This window comes from Aspergillus multicolor (genome assembly GCF_047715735.1).
Source record: "Aspergillus multicolor strain CBS 133.54 unplaced genomic scaffold BDW74scaffold_6, whole genome shotgun sequence".
Classification (NCBI taxonomy): Eukaryota; Fungi; Ascomycota; class Eurotiomycetes; order Eurotiales; family Aspergillaceae; genus Aspergillus; species Aspergillus multicolor.
The window spans coordinates 562420-579005 of NW_027395957.1; the positions used below are offsets into that span (position 1 = coordinate 562420).

At 52.1% G+C, this 16586-nt stretch overlaps 7 protein-coding genes across 7 annotated transcripts; 5 read left to right on the forward strand and 2 right to left on the reverse strand.

The window, feature by feature from the left end:
- Window positions 1-391: 391 nt before the first annotated feature.
- erg2 (C-8 sterol isomerase ERG2) lies at window positions 392-1385 on the forward strand. Its single transcript, XM_073723795.1, has 3 exons — window positions 392-775; window positions 833-859; window positions 948-1385. The coding sequence occupies exons 1-3, from the start codon at window positions 493-495 to the stop codon at window positions 1283-1285; spliced, it is 648 nt and encodes a 215-aa protein (XP_073586016.1). The 5' UTR covers window positions 392-492; the 3' UTR covers window positions 1286-1385.
- Window positions 1386-1499: 114 nt separating this feature from the next.
- Window positions 1500-2963, forward strand: BDW74DRAFT_148884 (putative PP-loop ATPase superfamily protein). The gene has a single exon (XM_073723796.1). It carries the CDS (start codon window positions 1532-1534, stop codon window positions 2756-2758), a length of 1227 nt encoding a protein of 408 aa, XP_073586017.1. The 5' UTR covers window positions 1500-1531; the 3' UTR covers window positions 2759-2963.
- Window positions 2964-3788: 825 nt separating this feature from the next.
- On the reverse strand, window positions 3789-7465 carry BDW74DRAFT_122815 (putative Ras guanyl-nucleotide exchange factor RasGEF). Its single transcript, XM_073722063.1, has 5 exons — window positions 7140-7465; window positions 6751-7072; window positions 6507-6692; window positions 4664-6147; window positions 3789-4615 (listed from the first exon to the last, which is right to left on the reverse strand). The coding sequence occupies exons 1-5, from the start codon at window positions 7383-7385 to the stop codon at window positions 4121-4123; spliced, it is 2733 nt and encodes a 910-aa protein (XP_073586018.1). The 5' UTR covers window positions 7386-7465; the 3' UTR covers window positions 3789-4120.
- A 1102-nt stretch (window positions 7466-8567) lies between these two features.
- Window positions 8568-9740, reverse strand: BDW74DRAFT_148887 (zinc finger HIT domain-containing protein). Its single transcript, XM_073723797.1, has 2 exons — window positions 9619-9740; window positions 8568-9562 (listed from the first exon to the last, which is right to left on the reverse strand). Exons 1-2 carry the CDS (start codon window positions 9687-9689, stop codon window positions 9073-9075), a joined length of 561 nt encoding a protein of 186 aa, XP_073586019.1. The 5' UTR covers window positions 9690-9740; the 3' UTR covers window positions 8568-9072.
- A 227-nt stretch (window positions 9741-9967) lies between these two features.
- BDW74DRAFT_122842 (Zn(II)2Cys6 transcription factor domain-containing protein) lies at window positions 9968-11908 on the forward strand. The gene is made up of 4 exons (XM_073722064.1): window positions 9968-10093; window positions 10143-10646; window positions 10697-10837; window positions 10890-11908. Exons 1-4 carry the CDS (start codon window positions 10034-10036, stop codon window positions 11739-11741), a joined length of 1557 nt encoding a protein of 518 aa, XP_073586020.1. The 5' UTR covers window positions 9968-10033; the 3' UTR covers window positions 11742-11908.
- Window positions 11909-12074: 166 nt separating this feature from the next.
- BDW74DRAFT_176075 (NifU family protein) lies at window positions 12075-13190 on the forward strand (the record flags this gene model as incomplete). Its single annotated transcript, XM_073728512.1, has 3 exons — window positions 12075-12374; window positions 12436-12972; window positions 13047-13190. The coding sequence occupies 3 exons, from the start codon at window positions 12075-12077 to the stop codon at window positions 13188-13190; spliced, it is 981 nt and encodes a 326-aa protein (XP_073586021.1).
- A 680-nt stretch (window positions 13191-13870) lies between these two features.
- On the forward strand, window positions 13871-14368 carry BDW74DRAFT_148890 (uncharacterized protein). The gene has a single exon (XM_073723798.1). The coding sequence runs from the start codon at window positions 13889-13891 to the stop codon at window positions 14150-14152; it is 264 nt and encodes an 87-aa protein (XP_073586022.1). The 5' UTR covers window positions 13871-13888; the 3' UTR covers window positions 14153-14368.
- The last annotated feature ends 2218 nt before the right edge of the window (window positions 14369-16586 follow it).

Here is a 16586-nt window from a genome sequence, read left to right on the forward strand (position 1 = left end):
CCGCTTGAAGACTTGAAAGTGCAGCCCCGGGCATTGACAGCGCTGAAACTCTGTAACTCGAAGGCCAACACCATTAGGTATGGGAGCTAATCGGTACAACAGGATGCTGACGGAATGATAGCCGGATCAATGGGAAGCTGACGATGGACCAAACAGCAGTCGTGGAATATCATCAAAGATTTGCTTTCTGAGATTCCTGATATTTGAGATTTTCAGGGTCAGTTCGATAGATGCCAGTGCAACTCCATTGTATACGGCGTATATAGCTGCAGCCTGCGTGGAGTGCAAGGGGTTGCTGATTGTTGATCGCCGCCAAGTCTCCGGCAAGCACCAGAAAAAAATCAGGTCAGGTCGGGGCTCCGCGCACTCCGCGGAGACAAACAAACCCAACTTCCTCCACAAAACCCCCATCTCACCTCTTTTCTCCTTCCATCAACCCCCGATCGCATCTTCTCTATTTGCGCATTCTCAATCATCACAACTTCCGTCCCAATGCGCTGTCTCAGCTTCGCAATCGCCCTCCTGGCGCTCTTCACAGGAATCTACAAGTTCCTGGATGCCCGTCTAGAGCAGTTCTACATCTTCGACCACCACCACCTGCACGATCTGTCCCAGCGCGCGATCGCTGCCCATGGCGAGGACACCGGCGCCATTGTCAAGTACATCGTCTCCGAGCTGGAGGAGAAGGTCGGCGCCACGAACCTGAACTTTGAGCAGGAATGGGTCTTCAACAACGCTGGCGGTGCCATGGGCGCTATGTACATTATCCATGCTAGTATGTGATCTTCTCTCTGGTGCTTCTTGAGAGTTATGCTAACGCGCTATGATACAGGTATTACTGAGTACCTCATCATCTTCGGTACGCTCGCGCTCCCCCTTCCAACCCTCTCCTTTTCCGAGATCCCACAAGAACATCAGGACCCAAGAGACAAACTAACAATACCCAGGCACCGCCATTGGAACCGAAGGCCACACCGGCCGCCACACCGCCGACGACTACTTCAACATCCTCACCGGTACTCAGCTCGCCTACGTCCCCGGTGAATACGAGCCCGAGGTCTACCCTGCCGGATCCGTCCACCACCTCCGCCGCGGCGAGGTCAAGCAGTACAAGATGGAGTCCAAGTGCTTCGCCCTTGAGTACGCTCGCGGCTGGATTCCTCCTATGCTCTTCTTCGGTTACGCCGATACCTTCTCCAGCACCCTGGACTTCCCGACTCTGTGGGCTACCTCGCGCATCACTGGACGCGAAATGATCGCCAACCTCCTCAAGGGCAAGATCTAAGGGACGTTTCATGATTGGTTAAAAGGCTTAACAATTCATAACTGTGTATTATGTATCTAGATCTAGATCACTATTAATCTTAACCAATTTTTCGGTGGGAGTTTGTCTTTACCCCTACGACATGCAAACCAAACAAAATTAATAATGACTAAGCAACCTTATCGGGCTTATCGAATCCCCAAAATCGGCGAAAAATGGATTTTCCCCTCCTCCCCGCAGTTCAGCAATCAGCAATAGAAAGACATCATGGCGCCGTCTCTGTGTATCAACTGTGAGAAGGAAAGGGCTGTTATCATCCGCCCGAAGAACCGCCACAAGCTCTGCCGCGAATGTTTCCTCTCCGTTTTCGAAGCCGAAGTCCACGAAACCATCACCCAAAACTCCCTCTTTCAACCTGGCGAGCGCATCGCCATCGGCGCGAGCGGCGGAAAAGACAGCACCGTGCTGGCCTCGGTGCTCAAGACACTTAACGAACGATACAACTACCAACTAGACCTCTGCCTCCTCTCCATCGACGAAGGAATCCGCGGGTACCGAGATGACTCGCTCGAGACGGTCAAGCGCAATGCCGTCCAATACAACATGGACCTCGTGATCGTGGGCTACGGCGAGCTATACGGGTGGACGATGGACCAGGTCGTCGAACAGATCGGAAAGAAGGGCAACTGCACATACTGCGGAGTATTCCGGCGGCAGGCGCTGGATCGCGGCGCGGAGAGGCTGGGGATCAAGCATGTTGTTACGGGGCATAATGCGGATGATGTGGCGGAGACGGTGATGATGAACCTGCTCCGCGGTGACCTGTCTCGATTGTCAAGAGGCACGAGTATTGTTACGGGCTCCGCGGCCTCGGATATCAAGCGCAGCAAGCCGCTGAAGTATGCGTACGAGAAGGAGATCGTGCTCTATGCGCACCACAAGCAGCTGGACTACTTTAGCACGGAGTGTATCTACTCGCCTGAGGCGTTCCGCGGAAGCGCGCGCACGCTGATCAAAGATCTGGAGAAGATCCGGCCGAGCTCGATTCTGGACATTGTGCGGAGTGGTGAGGAGATGGCGGTGCTTGTGCCTATGGCGAGTGGGGGTAAGCCGGATGAGGAGGAATCTGCTGTCGGCGGCTGTGGAAGCCAGAATGGGAGGACGCGCGGGGGTGAAATGGCGGAGATGGAGAAGACGCTGGCGCAGAATGAAGCCGCGGCGAGCTTGGAGACAGAGATTAAAATGCCTTCGAACCAGAATAGAGCAGTCCCGATTCCGAAGAGGAAGACTAAGCAGCCCAAGAAGCAGGTGCTAGGCAAGTGTGAGCGATGCGGATACATCTCGAGCCAGAAAATGTGCCATGCTTGCACGCTTCTTGAGGGGCTGAACAAGAACAGGCCCAAGGCGGCTATTGAGCTGGAGCTTGATGCGGAGGAGGAAGAGAGTAGCTCGACGCTGCGGAGACAGATGGAGGGGGTACAGCTAGTGGGGTGAAGTGATTCAAGAAGCAGCCCTTCATGAACTATCAGAAACACACTGCGGCACCCAGGACCTGTCGCTCAATCAGGTCAACCCACCCTGCACCCAGAAGCAGAAGGCGAGCCCAGACTTCGTCTATAGCCGATACAGCCTAACGAGCTATGATAAAGAAAAGCACCTTAGCTTCGCATATAGAACAGATCAAGAATGCAAATCTATACCCCAACACCGTCGTAACATACAATATGAATAAACATGGCCCAGACTTCAACCCAGAATATGATACAAGGTATATACAGACTCCACCGCCACAATCATTTTATTCCATCCCAAATCAAGCTATCCATCCCTTCCCACGAGGCCGGCCGTCTACTTTAAATCCAAGCCCAGTCGTCCGGTATACTCCAGTCAATCAATCACTCGCCCTTCTCCCCCTCCCCTTCTCCCTTCTTCTCCTTCTTCTCCTTATCCCCATGCAACTCCGGCAAATCCAACCCCACCCGTCTCGCCGTAAGCCTAACACGCTCCTCCTCATCCATCAAACTACCCGGGTTGTACCGATCAACAAGCATAGCATACATCCTCTGCGCGCGCGCATACTGCGCAAACTGCTCGGCCTGTTGCAGGCGGCGCAGCTCGTTCTCGCTCTTGCTCTGTGATCCTTGCGCCCCCTCGCTTGTCGTCTGCGTTGGCTTTCGGTAGGCTTCGCGGACGCGGTTGTGCAGGGGTGTTGGGGAGGAGAGAGAGCGGCGGGGGAGTTCGCGGAGGATAGCGCGGTAGGTGGATTTTGCGGTTGCGGTTGTTGCGGAGGACATTTTGGGGGCTGTTGGCTTGCGTTGTTGGGGTTTGGGCTTTTGGGTGGTTGAAGTTGAGTAGGTTTATTAGATTGATAATTGGAAATATGGAGGATGCCTGGTATTGGAGAATTGGTGGGTGCGCAATAATAAAATAAAGGTAGGTCGGAGGCGTTCCGGATGAGTCCCCGATATTCAGTAAGTCACGTGTTTATTCAAGCATAGAATCAACCTTGGAAGAACACGAAAGATATAGACTAGGTAATTTGATTCAATTGCCATGCTCAACTAATGAGTATAGATACTAAATAGGTTGTAGATTGTGACAAAACATATATGCTCAGCAGTATGTATATACAGGATCCTAGGACGATCATATCGTCAGCGTTTCATTAATCCTTCATGACGGCGAAGCGTGGAATCGTGATAGTGGTGGTAGGTAGGTAGAGAGGCCTGGGTTCCCTCATAGCATGACATAGACTCTCATTACACGGACATTGACTGGTATGGTTACGACCGAAGCCAGCCGAATTTCTTGCGGCCTGGGTCGCCGCCGGCGCCTGGTTCAACTTGCTTACTGCGGTCATACAGTTCCTACAACAGTTAGCGCATGGTCGATAGCAGTCGCGGAAAGGGACATTGAATGTACATCATCGTCAGCTGGAACCTTGGTGTCCAGAATCAACCTAGCCACTTCATCATACCGGTGCAAGTGTGGATAAGGAGTTTTCTGGCTGCGTTGAAGACCGATAACTACTTCGCCCATCACTTCGAACTTTCGCCAGTTAATTCGCGTACGATTGTCGCCAATGAAAGTCCTGTTTCCCTCTTCGGCTGAGACAAGGTCGCGACGATGAAGCGGTAGAAACGGTATGCGCTCGGAGAAGGAGTTGTCCCAAGCCAGGCGATATGCAAAATGGCTCTTTTGTGTGCCCATGAGAATCAAGAGTCGCATGAAGTCTTTGTGTATTTGTGGGGGAACCAGCTCGCGAGTTTGGCCAAGTCGAGAAACCGGTCCTCCATTTATTCCAGCAAGTACCGCTCCTAAAGAGTTATAATTGTTCAGGCGTCGAAGTTTCTGGATTGGTTAGAATTTATCAATCCTCTTTGTAAGAGACGGACGTACCTGAGCAATGTTCATAAATTTCTCCAAAGCCTTTGCCCGGTGTTTTGGCTTGTCCCGCAAAAGGATCACACTTGCCACGAAGAATGCCACGTGGTTGAAATGCTTGATCATGCGGTTGACATGCTTTAGACTTTGGATCTTGTCCTTGTCCGGCCCGGAGATACTCACATGGCGGACAAGATCTCGCGGCCGGAAAGTGTTGAACATTACCCAGTCCATGCGAGTCAACTCGTTTGCGAAATCCTCATCCGGAATTTCCATCAGCTGCCGCCATACCACTTTCGTCAAGGGGATTCGTCCCATTAGTTCCATACCGCTCGCTTCCCTCTGTGCGCTGTCGATGCTCAAGAACGTAAACGACTGGCTTGGGATAGTGCCAGGCTTTTCTAGAGATGGGTTCGACAATGTTGCTGATAGCTTCATAGGTTGATCGTGCATGCCCTCGCTGAGATCCAGCGCACTCATGCTGTATATAGGGTCTTCTTCCTCGTTACTGTCATCATCGTCTTCAACGTCGTTTCCAATGGAGAAGCCACCCAAGAACATGGAAGGCGAGCTCCTGATGGGGTTGTCGATCGGGGTCTCGTTCTCATCGAAAGCTTCGGCCTCCCCATCCTTATATGCCCACCCAACATCGTCGTCCTCCGCATTTACTTCAAGATATGATCCAATTTCCTTGGCCGCAAACATGTAAAAGTGGCTCCTCTCAAGCGTTGTGACAAAATCCAGTATCCGCTTTCTCGTCTTGGGATATGCCAGGTCGCCGGCGTACTCCGAAACCCACTGGGCAATGACATTGAGCAGTCTCAACTGGTCGGCAATGCGTGTCAACTGATCCGTGATCTCCTTCTCATTTCGGTCGAAACGGTTGATTAATGCGTTCAGTAGCGTGGCTGGGGCGGCAAATTTCCGATAAAGACAGAGGAATATTGACGCAAATTTGGAATCTTGCTTTGATATTGGCGGGGCGACGAGGCGATCAACTAATTCCTCGAATGTGAAGCCCTTTTCGCTTGTGGAACTTTCGCTAGATGTCTTATCCTTGCTTTCCGGGCTTGACGGAGTGCTTCGTGGTACATCATAATCCTCTTGCATCTCCAAAAAGCCATTGAAAGCATCTGAGCCACCACTATTGCGCCAGGCTGATTGAATAAGACGCTGACGAGTTTGATCCTTACCTGGGGAGGAATCCGCGGTGCCTGAGGGCCGCTGCGGGTTCAACCGAGAAGGAGGTGTATGCGGTCGCACCGGCTGTGAGTTGCTCCGGGCATAGCGTGAACCCTGCGCACTGGAAGCCAGGTTTGGCGACGACTTTGAGTCCGTGGGAGGGCGGTCGACGCCGTACCCTTCGACTCCTGGATCGAGAGTACTGTTAAAGGGGCCGCCCGCGGCTCCTGCGAGCAATGGTGTGGGGTTTTCTGAGCGGGCGCGAGTGTGATGCCACTCGTGTGTGCCGGGGGTGCTGGGGCTCTTCTCAGCGATAACTAAGGGGATGATTAGCCTCAAATATCTGAAACAAGTGCGACGAGAAACAGCAGTGGAACCGGTGTTTCCCCTGTTTCTGCTGTTTTGGAGTTGCACCCCAGGGATCAACGCCCAGCGGAGAAAATATGGCAAGAGGATACGCGAGCTAATTCCAGCGAGCTAGTGCGAACGAGGCAGGTCTGAATCCCGACGGGCTGTCGACCAATTTTCCAGCGCACATAATACGCAGGTAACGCAGGGCGTATACAAGGGTATTGTCGCATAGTCAAATCCATTGCTCTCGCTCCTTATCACCATTCTCTTTCCTCGGCATCATGCATATCAGGGGCAACAATGTGATTTTGAGTCTAACACTTACCTTCTCTTTGGCTAAAAACATCGCGCAAAATAACAGCGATACACATCTTCTGCTTCTGGGGCGAATCGGGAGATGTTCGGTGAATGTCATAACTTCCAAAGGGCGTTTCGAATGGTCCATCAGGACTCCGCTTGTCACAATTAGTGGCAACTAGGACGAAGGGAACTGATGCGGCGACAAAAGTGTCTGAGTGATAGTCATGTAAGCTTATACCAAGGCGACACATATCTCAGTAGTGACAGACCTAGCATTCTTGACGTTTCTGGATGGGCAGAGGGGCGATCCGCATCATATAATAGCAATGCGCCGTCAACACTGGGTGGTGAATCGTTCCCCAATAGTGGCCACCTCAATCTTCCATTGCTAGCGAGCGATATCTCATCCGTGTGTACTTCCACTAGGCGAACAACGTACACGGTTCCGTCTAGAGACATCTTCTTCGTTGTAGATCGGGAGGAAAGCGGGTGTTTCATCTCTAGAGCGCTCTGGATGAAGGTCGTCTTGCCAACTTTGTCCCCGCCGACGACAGCAATGCTCACATGTGGAAAATTTGATTTGGGGTTCGTCTAGATATCGTTGGGTGGTCAGACGCGCATTCCACCAAATCAATTGCGCGCAGCATGGGGGCCATACCTCGTTCCCGACCTGGGATGATGAGACCGCGGTTCCCCCGCCATGTATCGGGCCTTCATCTTCCTCAACAAGTGTCCGTCCAACACTACTGCTACCTTCCATCGCCGCTCTGGTTGAATTGAGTTTATATAGTCCGCCGGGCGGAGCGGAGATTGTTCGACTCTGGAGGCCGGGTCGTTGAGGGACGAGGCCGGCCTGGGCCCGATCGCTAGAGGCCCGCTCTCTTCTCGATGGTTGGGAGGCCATGTATAAGAAATCGATCGTATGTACCGGTGGACGGCCCTACGCCGCGAATAAAGGTCGATCACGCGAACAGAGTGCGACAGCGCAAAGTCCAACAACTAGGTAGATAGGTGAAGCGGGCACGGCAGCTCATCCATTGTCGCTTTTGAGTGAACTCGAAAAGACTACCCCGTTTGTCTGGCGTTACACCGAATTTCTCGCGTGTAAGTCCCCTTGCAAGTTGTCGCTCGTGGACCCTGTTCGGCGCGGTTTGGAGGCCGTGCAATGATCGTTTTTCTTCTTCCTTTTCCCCGAACAATTGGCGGATGACTGTAAAGATGGGTAGACCGCAAGTTGGAACGATCCCGACCTGCTGATCTCAGGAGAATAAGACGGATAGATCTCACAAATTTCACCGCTGGATGTAGAATCGGGCCAGGCAATTGATCAATCATATACCCCGTACTCGCCAAAAAGATCTCACTAACCCGAGCCGACCACAAGCCACGGAGGCAACAGGACAAGAGCGGGTTGACTGAGCAAACCGAGCGACAATGAAATCCTCGGTCGCAGCCAATAACCACAGGGAGTCAAGGAGAGCTATGGGATTTGGTGACGATCTCGCGTGGGTTGAGGGACAAGGCAGGTAAGAAAATCAGCTTGCAGGAGGAGTAGTCCAGGATTTGGTGATGGTTCAACCATTCAGCAGAAATGCGGGATCTGCAGAGTGCAAACCACAAACCTCAAGGCACCAAGCTCACAAAGCGCAAGTCGCTCCTAGCGGCTAAGGAGCTCGAAAGATGATAATTTATTCGTGGAGATGAAGGATTTGACAGAAAGGAAGAGGCAGGATAAAAAATGACTGTCGAATCGCAGGGCAGAGAACTAGAAACCAAAATCTCACTAGCGACAGCCCTGGACGAATCGCGCGGTCGACCCCAGAACGTAATACAAGACAGGTTTTGCAGCAGATCAATAGCCGTTCCGAATCAGAAAAGGAGAGCACGGAATAAGCGGACGTGCTTGCATTCAACACCTGAAGTCCTCAACTGAAGTCATGGGATAATTGTCGATGACGAAACTGGTCTTCATACTCCGGACTTGGTAGTGTGGGTGAATCGCGGGGGAAATATATTTTCGATCCGGGCCGCGGAAATCTACAACCCAGCAGGTTGCACAAGATGAAAAGCCATGACCGCTTCCAAATACTACCCCAATGAACACTTATTTGATACTGACAAATAGCTATAGCCTACAATCTATAATTGAAGCCGATTCTGGTTGTGATAAGTCAGGCTATAGCATGTATACGCCCGAGGCGTACGCCACCAGCTCATAAGCCTGAAGTGTTATAGTAAAGGGCATTGGTTCTCACCCGAGCTATATGAGACAGATAAGATCTGGTCATGACGGAGCAGATATTTGGCCCCATATGAGGGTTTTGTAGCGGCAAGTCGACCCGAGACAATGTCTTATGTAGACTCAATAGTGTGTTGTATGAGACGGATCCTGTAGGCCGTAGTCTAAGATGGGTCGAAGCGAGCGTAGATAAGCTGGCATTCAGAACAGGTCTTTGTTCGGTTCCAGCCTATCAAGTGAGATGCGTCCCGGACCAGTATTTAGCGCCCGGATCGCGCGTCTCGGGTTTGAAGACAGTAAACCGTCTAGTAGTGAGTATGCATGGGGCGAGTTGGAATAGCATCAGACAAGCTCACTGAGGTTCCTGCAACTGGCCCTCGTTTACGAGAGTTAGGAGCCGCATGAAGCCCTCAGCACCCTTGCCGGTCTCTGAACCATCTTCACATTGACCCCGGTATTTTCGAACCTTTCCCAGCCCTCTTTTGAAACCCTTTTCCCTTGTCCATGGTCCGTGACTGCGCGGGGGTTGTTTACCTCTCCCAAAATGACGCGGTCTATCTTTGTAAGCCGGCCCCTCAACCCATTGCTCTTCCAGAGTAGCCTTGTAGATATCTTGGAGTTGATCGCGGAGCGCCGGATACCGTTCTAAAATGCTCTTAATCTGCGTCGATAATCCTTGTGGTGTTGAATCATGTCCATTGCGCACAGGCTGGCTTTCCTCGCTGGCCGTATGTCTATCTGCTCCACTGGAGTGCGGCTGCGGTTCGGTCGCATCTTCAAGGTCCTTAAATGCCTTGGGTGCGCAATATATTTTGTGCGTCCGAGTACACGCGAGAGAGCAGCTATAAAACGGATGAGGACTGACTTCTCCAATAGGCCATGAAACAGAAGAACTTACCTCATAAGCTCACAGGTAGGGCATCGGTACTTGGAGGGCTCTGAGGCACAGACCTCGCAGAGACTCGTCATTCCTAGTTTTCTAGCATAAAAGTTGACCCGATTATGACAGCAAGACCGCCAATTTCACCCACGCCGTATGCAGCAGAGGCCAAGAAGCAGCAATTAAAGATTCAGTAAGAAGTCACGTGCAATACCTCGGAGTTAGGCTTTAAAGCCCGGATCAGAAGGTGGCGAACCTAGGTTCGCGTACGGCATGACACAGCTACCACAAGCACAATCGCAACTGGTGTCAACAAAATGACTGGTGCAGCCGGTTTTATTTGGTTTATACTTCATTGAAGTGTCTTGTGCAGAATCGAGTCCCTGTAAACCATGCCTTTGTTCAGGTAGCATTCCGATGCCGACTAGTAGCGATGGGAGGCATTCCCTATACTTCGGGGGGCTGTGGAACTTGCCGGCGCCGCAAGGTTAAGGTATGCAGCCCTGCAAGACATAAATGGCTTTAGACTAACTTGTTGTCAGTGTGATGAGACGAAACCTGAGTGCCTACGCTGCACCAAGTACGGCCATGAGTGTGCCGGCTACGACAAGAAGAGGGTCTTCCTCCACGGTCGTACTGCGACGGCCGATAAATCTGGGAAGCTGGCGCCCGATTCAAATCTGGCGTTGATCAAGAATCGGAAACTTGACATACCTCGACCAAATGTCAATCCTGAGCTCAGGGTTCAGCTGCTTACAGCATTCATTGAGCGGTACCTTCCCCAGCAACCGCATCTGCGCGACAGTACTGGACGAACTTTCCTCGAGGCCCTCCCAGACCTTACTGGAGGCAGTGTCGTTCTTGTGAAAGCTGGCATATCTCTTGCGGCGGTTTTTCTTGCGAAACAGAATCAGGATGATCGGCTGCTCCAATACAGCAGCAAGCTCTACGGCAACACTCTAAAGACGATCCAGGGCAGGATCAAATCTGGCGCCAAACTGGGACAGGATATTCTATACACCACTCTTATTCTCCAATTATATGAGGTAAGAACAATCGTTCCCTGCGGCTCGGGCCCGTGTCTCACCTACGCTAGTTGATCGATTGTTCTCCACCGGGTTTTATGGCGTGGATAGCGCACGTTCAGGGTAGCATTGCAATTTCTACACAGACGTCTGCTCAAGCAGAGCGAACCGTTGCAGAGAAGCTGTTCCACCGTCAGCTGAAGTACGTGACAGTAAGTCCATTGCCCTACTCCATATGACGAAAACCCGCTAATCATGGCCCAGCTATGTGACTCGATAGGAAAGCGAAAAGCTCCCTACCTGTACAATACGCAGCTATGGCGGAATAGCAACTTACACGGCGATGAGGACATCAATCCTATCGACGAGTTCATTAACCTCTTAGCCAAATGTTCTGCAATCATGGAACAAGTCGACCGTTATATTTTCAGCCTTCCGGAAAGCTTTGAGAAGGCTTCTCGGACTGGAAATCAGCTATTGCATACTTGCCTGAAGTTCGAGGAAAGCCTCCATCAAGCTTTCATCTCCATGCAGCAAAAGCTAGGTCAACCGAAGGTATCACCTGTATCGTTGGGGGGCTTCCGTGACACCCTCAAAACTGACTTGTTTCCGGAGACTCTCGACTTTCCATCCTTGACCTGCGCGGAATCTCACCTGGTTTATTGGGCTACCTTGATCTTGCTGTACCCGCTCATTGGCGAACTATACTCTGTCCTTGGCAAACCGCCTTCAGATTTTCCGGTTCCCATGTACTATGATTCCACGAATGGGGGTACAGCAAATCGAACTACAGAAACATCAAGTGCTGATACTGCTGTGGCGTATACAGCACTTGCAGAACATTATGCTGGTGAAATTTGCCGCTCAGTCCTGTATTTCATACAGCCTGACATGAAGACATTTGGTGCTCAATTACTGCTGGCACCCTTGAGCCAGTGTGTACAGTTCTTCCACGTTGAGGGATCAAATGCCAAGTTGAAGTGGTGTCAAGATGTACTCGGGATGCTAGCACATCTTTATCTTGGAATTGCCCCTTTGCTGAAAAATATGGTTTGGCCTCAATATCGCGATGCTCAAGGGAGGAGGCTATCGGCTCCAAAAGCGCTCGATGGGTGAGATATTGCTGGCCGTCGTTATGACTATATTCCAGAAATGCGCCCTTTTTCTCGGTGCAGACGGCATATACATTACTCACAATCCCGGTAACATGGCCAACATTTCGATAATCGCGTTTTTTTCATGGAGCTTCCACTCATGATTGAGATGAAGCTCATTTGAATCTAAATAAACGCAATCTGATTGGTAGCTGGGAACATTTGTCAGCGACTGTCAGTCACGTGGGTCTAAATTGCGTCAGAGTTCCGACTGCCGGCGAGCCTTAATCAAAAACTATCCGGAGGCAATCAACGCAGCAAAACACATACTCTGCTTGAGTTCTCGATACATAAAATGGCTACAAGCTCAGCATCCGCACAAATGGTCAAGCGTACCATCCTCGCCAACCGGTTGGCAGCACAAATTTCGAACGTTGCCGAGGTTTCCCCTCGAACATTCAGACCTTTTGCCTTCGGGTCAATTAGAAAGGTTCACAACTCGACACGCCTGCCTACGATTACTTCTTCAGAGACTCGGCATAGACCGACGCTGCGACCACACCAGCTGTCTGCGACTCACACCCGGGTCAACGGGCAGCCCCCTACCGGTAAACGAACCATCTTCATCCAGACGGAGTCGACCCCAAATCCAGATGTAAGTTACGGAAAGTTTTCAGATCTCCTACAAAGAAACTAATTATACCGTCCTTATTTAGGCTCTGAAGTTCATCCCGAACCATAGAGTCCTCCCCGAGGAATTCCCTACCTCCTTCTTAGAGTACCTCTCCCCGCGCTCCACTCTTGCGCCCCCGCATCCCTCCTCGCTCGCTGCAAACCTCTTCAACGTCGAAGGCGTTCAATCAGTCTTCTTTGGGCCCGATTTCATCACAGTCACCAAAGCTAGTGATTCCAATTGGGCCCACATCAAACCCGAGGTATTCAGTCTCATCACCCAGGCCGTGACTTCCGGCGAAGCGATTGTCAGCACCGTGGAAAAGAGCGGAGAGAACGCGCAAAAAGGTGGCGACGTGGACTCGCTCAGCTACAATGAAGAAGATGACGAAGTCGTCAGCATGATCAAGGAGCTTCTGGAGACGCGGATCCGACCTGCCATTCAGGAAGACGGCGGAGACATTGAGTTTAGAGGATTCGAGAATGGCATCGTCATGTTGAAGCTACGCGGCGCATGCCGGACGTGCGATTCCAGCACCGTCACCCTGCGCAATGGAATTGAATCCATGCTTATGCATTACGTGAGTCTGATCCCAAACTTTCTTGCTCATTGCGTCTCGAGCCCGAGGACTAACGGCACAACCTCTGGAAACAGATCGAAGAGGTCCAGGGCGTCGAGCAAGCCATTGACGAAGAGGAGGAGATCTCCATGCACGAATTCGCCAAGTTTGAGGAGAAGCTCCGACAGCAAAAGGGTGCTCAGGCCACCGCTTCCTCAGCGCTCGACTCGGCTCCTTAGAAAGCACGTTTCTTGGTTTCACGGATAACTAATCGCCCGTTATATCCTGTACAATATACATGATTCAAGCTGAGACTCTACGTAACTTGGACCCCCGCATACCACCGGAGGCGAGGGAGGCGAGGGAGGCGACATAAACCTTCTGTACGTACCCGAGCCGCAGCCCACCTTAAAGCCAGCTTGGGGTACCTTATCCAGATCCGTAGGGCGTAGGCGAGCAACAAAGAAAGCTTATAGGAACGAGCCCCATCTTATTCTCACCCTCCTCGCCTCGGAGTCGACTTTCCTCTTGCCCACGGCACTTCGTGCCGAGTCCAAGCTCCAAGGCCAGTTTCAGTAAAAAGACTCGATAAACGCCGGCCTCCCATGGAGATGCAAAAGTACGTACGTATCGGTTAGCGCCGGGGAGTTTGAGGGCCGTCGGCCGAGGACGAGACTTGGTGCTCTATGTGGGGAGGAGGGGTTCTAGACGCTGAGGTGGAGTCTGGGGATGGAAAGCGACCTCAACACGAACAGTAGTCAAGACTCAGCGACCCTTTACTCCGTCAGTACAGAGTACACTGTAACTTCACCGGATGCTTCTACAAGACTAGGCGGAGTGCTATTCTGCACCGACAAGGTGTGACTAGCGCCGGGGCCGGCAGATGCAGAGGCCGGACAAAATACAATATATAGTCGAGGGCATTATTTAGCAGTTTATGGTAAATGCCCTAGAGCATGCAGCGGACGCTTATATCTTCTCTGACAGTAGGAGCATGAGATCGGGTCCCGTGACGCAAAGGCGCAAATGTACCCCGCATTTTCTGCCCGTGGCTGTCATCGGTGAATCGGTGCTCTCACGCCTACAGAGGACTCCGTATGGATGGAAAAGGGAGCCACTGTTAGGAAAAAGTTGGGGCGGGGAGGCTGGGCAGCGAGCGGGTCATCGACTCGGCGCCGCTCCACCAAACTGTCATGTCTGAAAGGGGAAAAGTGTCGAGAGACAAGCAAGAAATGCTGGGGTTAGTCGCAAATGATAGTAATGATGATGTTTGCTATGTGCGGGGGTTTTTGCATTCGGCAGGATTCGAGGCGCTGGGCTGGGCTGAGTCTGCAAGAGAAAGTGTGGAAGGACATGTGGTTTGTTCTGTGTGGCTTCGAGTCGAAAGTTGGTTTACGGGCTGGGCTCGGACCTAGCGTGCTTGAATATTGAATAATGTACGGAGTATGGAGAGGACAGGGGTACTCTCCGTACGGGAGAGCCCCATACTCCATCTGTCATAATTCCATTGGGATTGACAATCCTGGATCGACACTTGGATTTGCAAACAGGAATGCCACGCGAGGGAACGGTAGGATCGTGCTGGAGACAGGTACGGCACGTATCTTCAGATCCAAGAGATGATGATATCACGATTCATGATGGTGTTCATCGGAGCATGGTCGAGATTACGTAGCGAGCTGCTATCGCCTGATATTGACACTCTGGGGTAAGACGATCGAGCGATCCGTGAGTTTCTGGGCCGCTGTCATTTGCCAACCACTCAAGCGAGGGATGGAATTGAGCCCCTCCATGGACTCCCGGTGCATGCCATTGACTTCCATGCCACAAATCAATGCTGTCATCCTGTCAGAAGACTCGGACTGCATGGAAAAAGCAAGCGGCAAGTTGCCACAAGCGAGCAACGGCCATCGATCTGTCAGACGAGCGGCGCGCGTAATTGGGCTGGGTCTGGAAAACCAAACCCAAATGGAAGCTCTCTCCGCAATTCTATCGAGTGCGGCGATCCTGCATTAGGGCCACTGGCCAACTTCGCCCCTCCTTCGGAAGCCGCCTTGGTCGGAATCGCAAGCCTTCCCCCGCAATTGAAGTGTGTGCAGTGTGTTCTGGATGAGAAGCCTTCCACTCCTTGTGCTAAGGAGAGTGTAACATGGCTCCGAGATGACGTACCCTACTTTATCTGTTCCACAAGAAGGCTGATCATCATCAACTCCCAGGTTGAAGCTGTAGATTATCCAAGCTGTATGAGGGATTTCAGGAGTACAGACGACCCAGTAGATACTGGGCTATCCTGGTCTTCATGTGTGTTGTTCCGGACAAGCTGCTGCTAGCAACGGGAGCCCGAGCTTGAGGCATTAAAGTTGTCTTCCTGATCCTGTTGATGTACAGGGAGACAGGTACTCTGTATATCAATGCGAGAAGCTGGAACGTGGGATCTTGGTTAGAACTCAGGACACGGCTCTGAGAGGCTGGCCGGGGCATTTTTCTAGGCCAGTGAGCGGCGTGGAGGATCTTCAACTTGGCCGCTAGAGCCCCGCCAGACCCACCATCACCATCGTTTTTCATTGAGATCGCTCGCTTTGATGAGCCTTCTCAACAACTTCAGGTCAGTTTGTCAAGGACAATGCTGGCATTCGCACTCGAGTAGGACCGCCTCGCGACAGAAGGTGACCTACAATGTAGTACTATATTCCGTACGGTGCGACCACCTCCCCTCCCTCAGCCAAGTCGTACATCTCCCAGTCCGCTGGAGCGGGATTGGTTAGCTGATCGTGTGCATAACGGTCGAGCATGCCTCGGACGGTTGACTATCCAGACTCCCTGTTGCTTACCCCGCCCTCATCGCTGTCGTTAATCTAATTTCGTCTGTCGGCCCTTGCCAGTCGACAGCGACAGCGGCAGCAACAGCGACGGCCCGGTGTGTCTGTGTCTGGCAGTCTGCAGAAGAGCGCTTCCCTGGATGTCGTAGATGGCCACCATACCGGCCCTGATAATGCGAGGATCACGCTCCTTCTTTCCAGAAACCCCGACGAATCAGGCGGATCGAAGAGCGCAAAAGTCAATCAAGCGACCAGGGAAAAATCAATGGAGGCCGGAGCCTAAACTGGGCCGGCCGTAGCTTCCAGAGACTTGCGCCACTTTTGCTGGGGGCCCCGACCCGTGGCTCGTCGTCTCCTCCTTTGTGTCCAGTGTCCACCGTCCACCGTCCAGTGGCCTGAGCCTGAGCACTCTGCGGTTAGCTCACCTCCCCTTAGCTTCTGCGTTATTCCTTACCACTCACTCGCTGTACAACCTCTTCTCCTCTTTTCTACCGTTCTTCTGCCCTCGCTCTGGGTCCCCTCGCTTTGCTTTATTATTTATTCTCGTCGAGACGCTTTCTTTAATCCTTGCCCCGACCCCATCAGCCCACCGGCTCTGATCTTGCTCCGCAAGAGCTCGTTCCCCAGATTCTCACTGCGGGCCGTCGCATCAACCTCTCAGCACTGCACTTTTGCCTCCTTCCGCCTCACCAACTGGACTGTCCCTGCGAAACTTACCCTCCGCACTCCCGCTCTCTCCTGTCTTCTTGCGACCGACTAAGGGGAAAAAAGGCATCCTCACCTGGTCCTCCCTCGACGGAATCGCACGACATACAA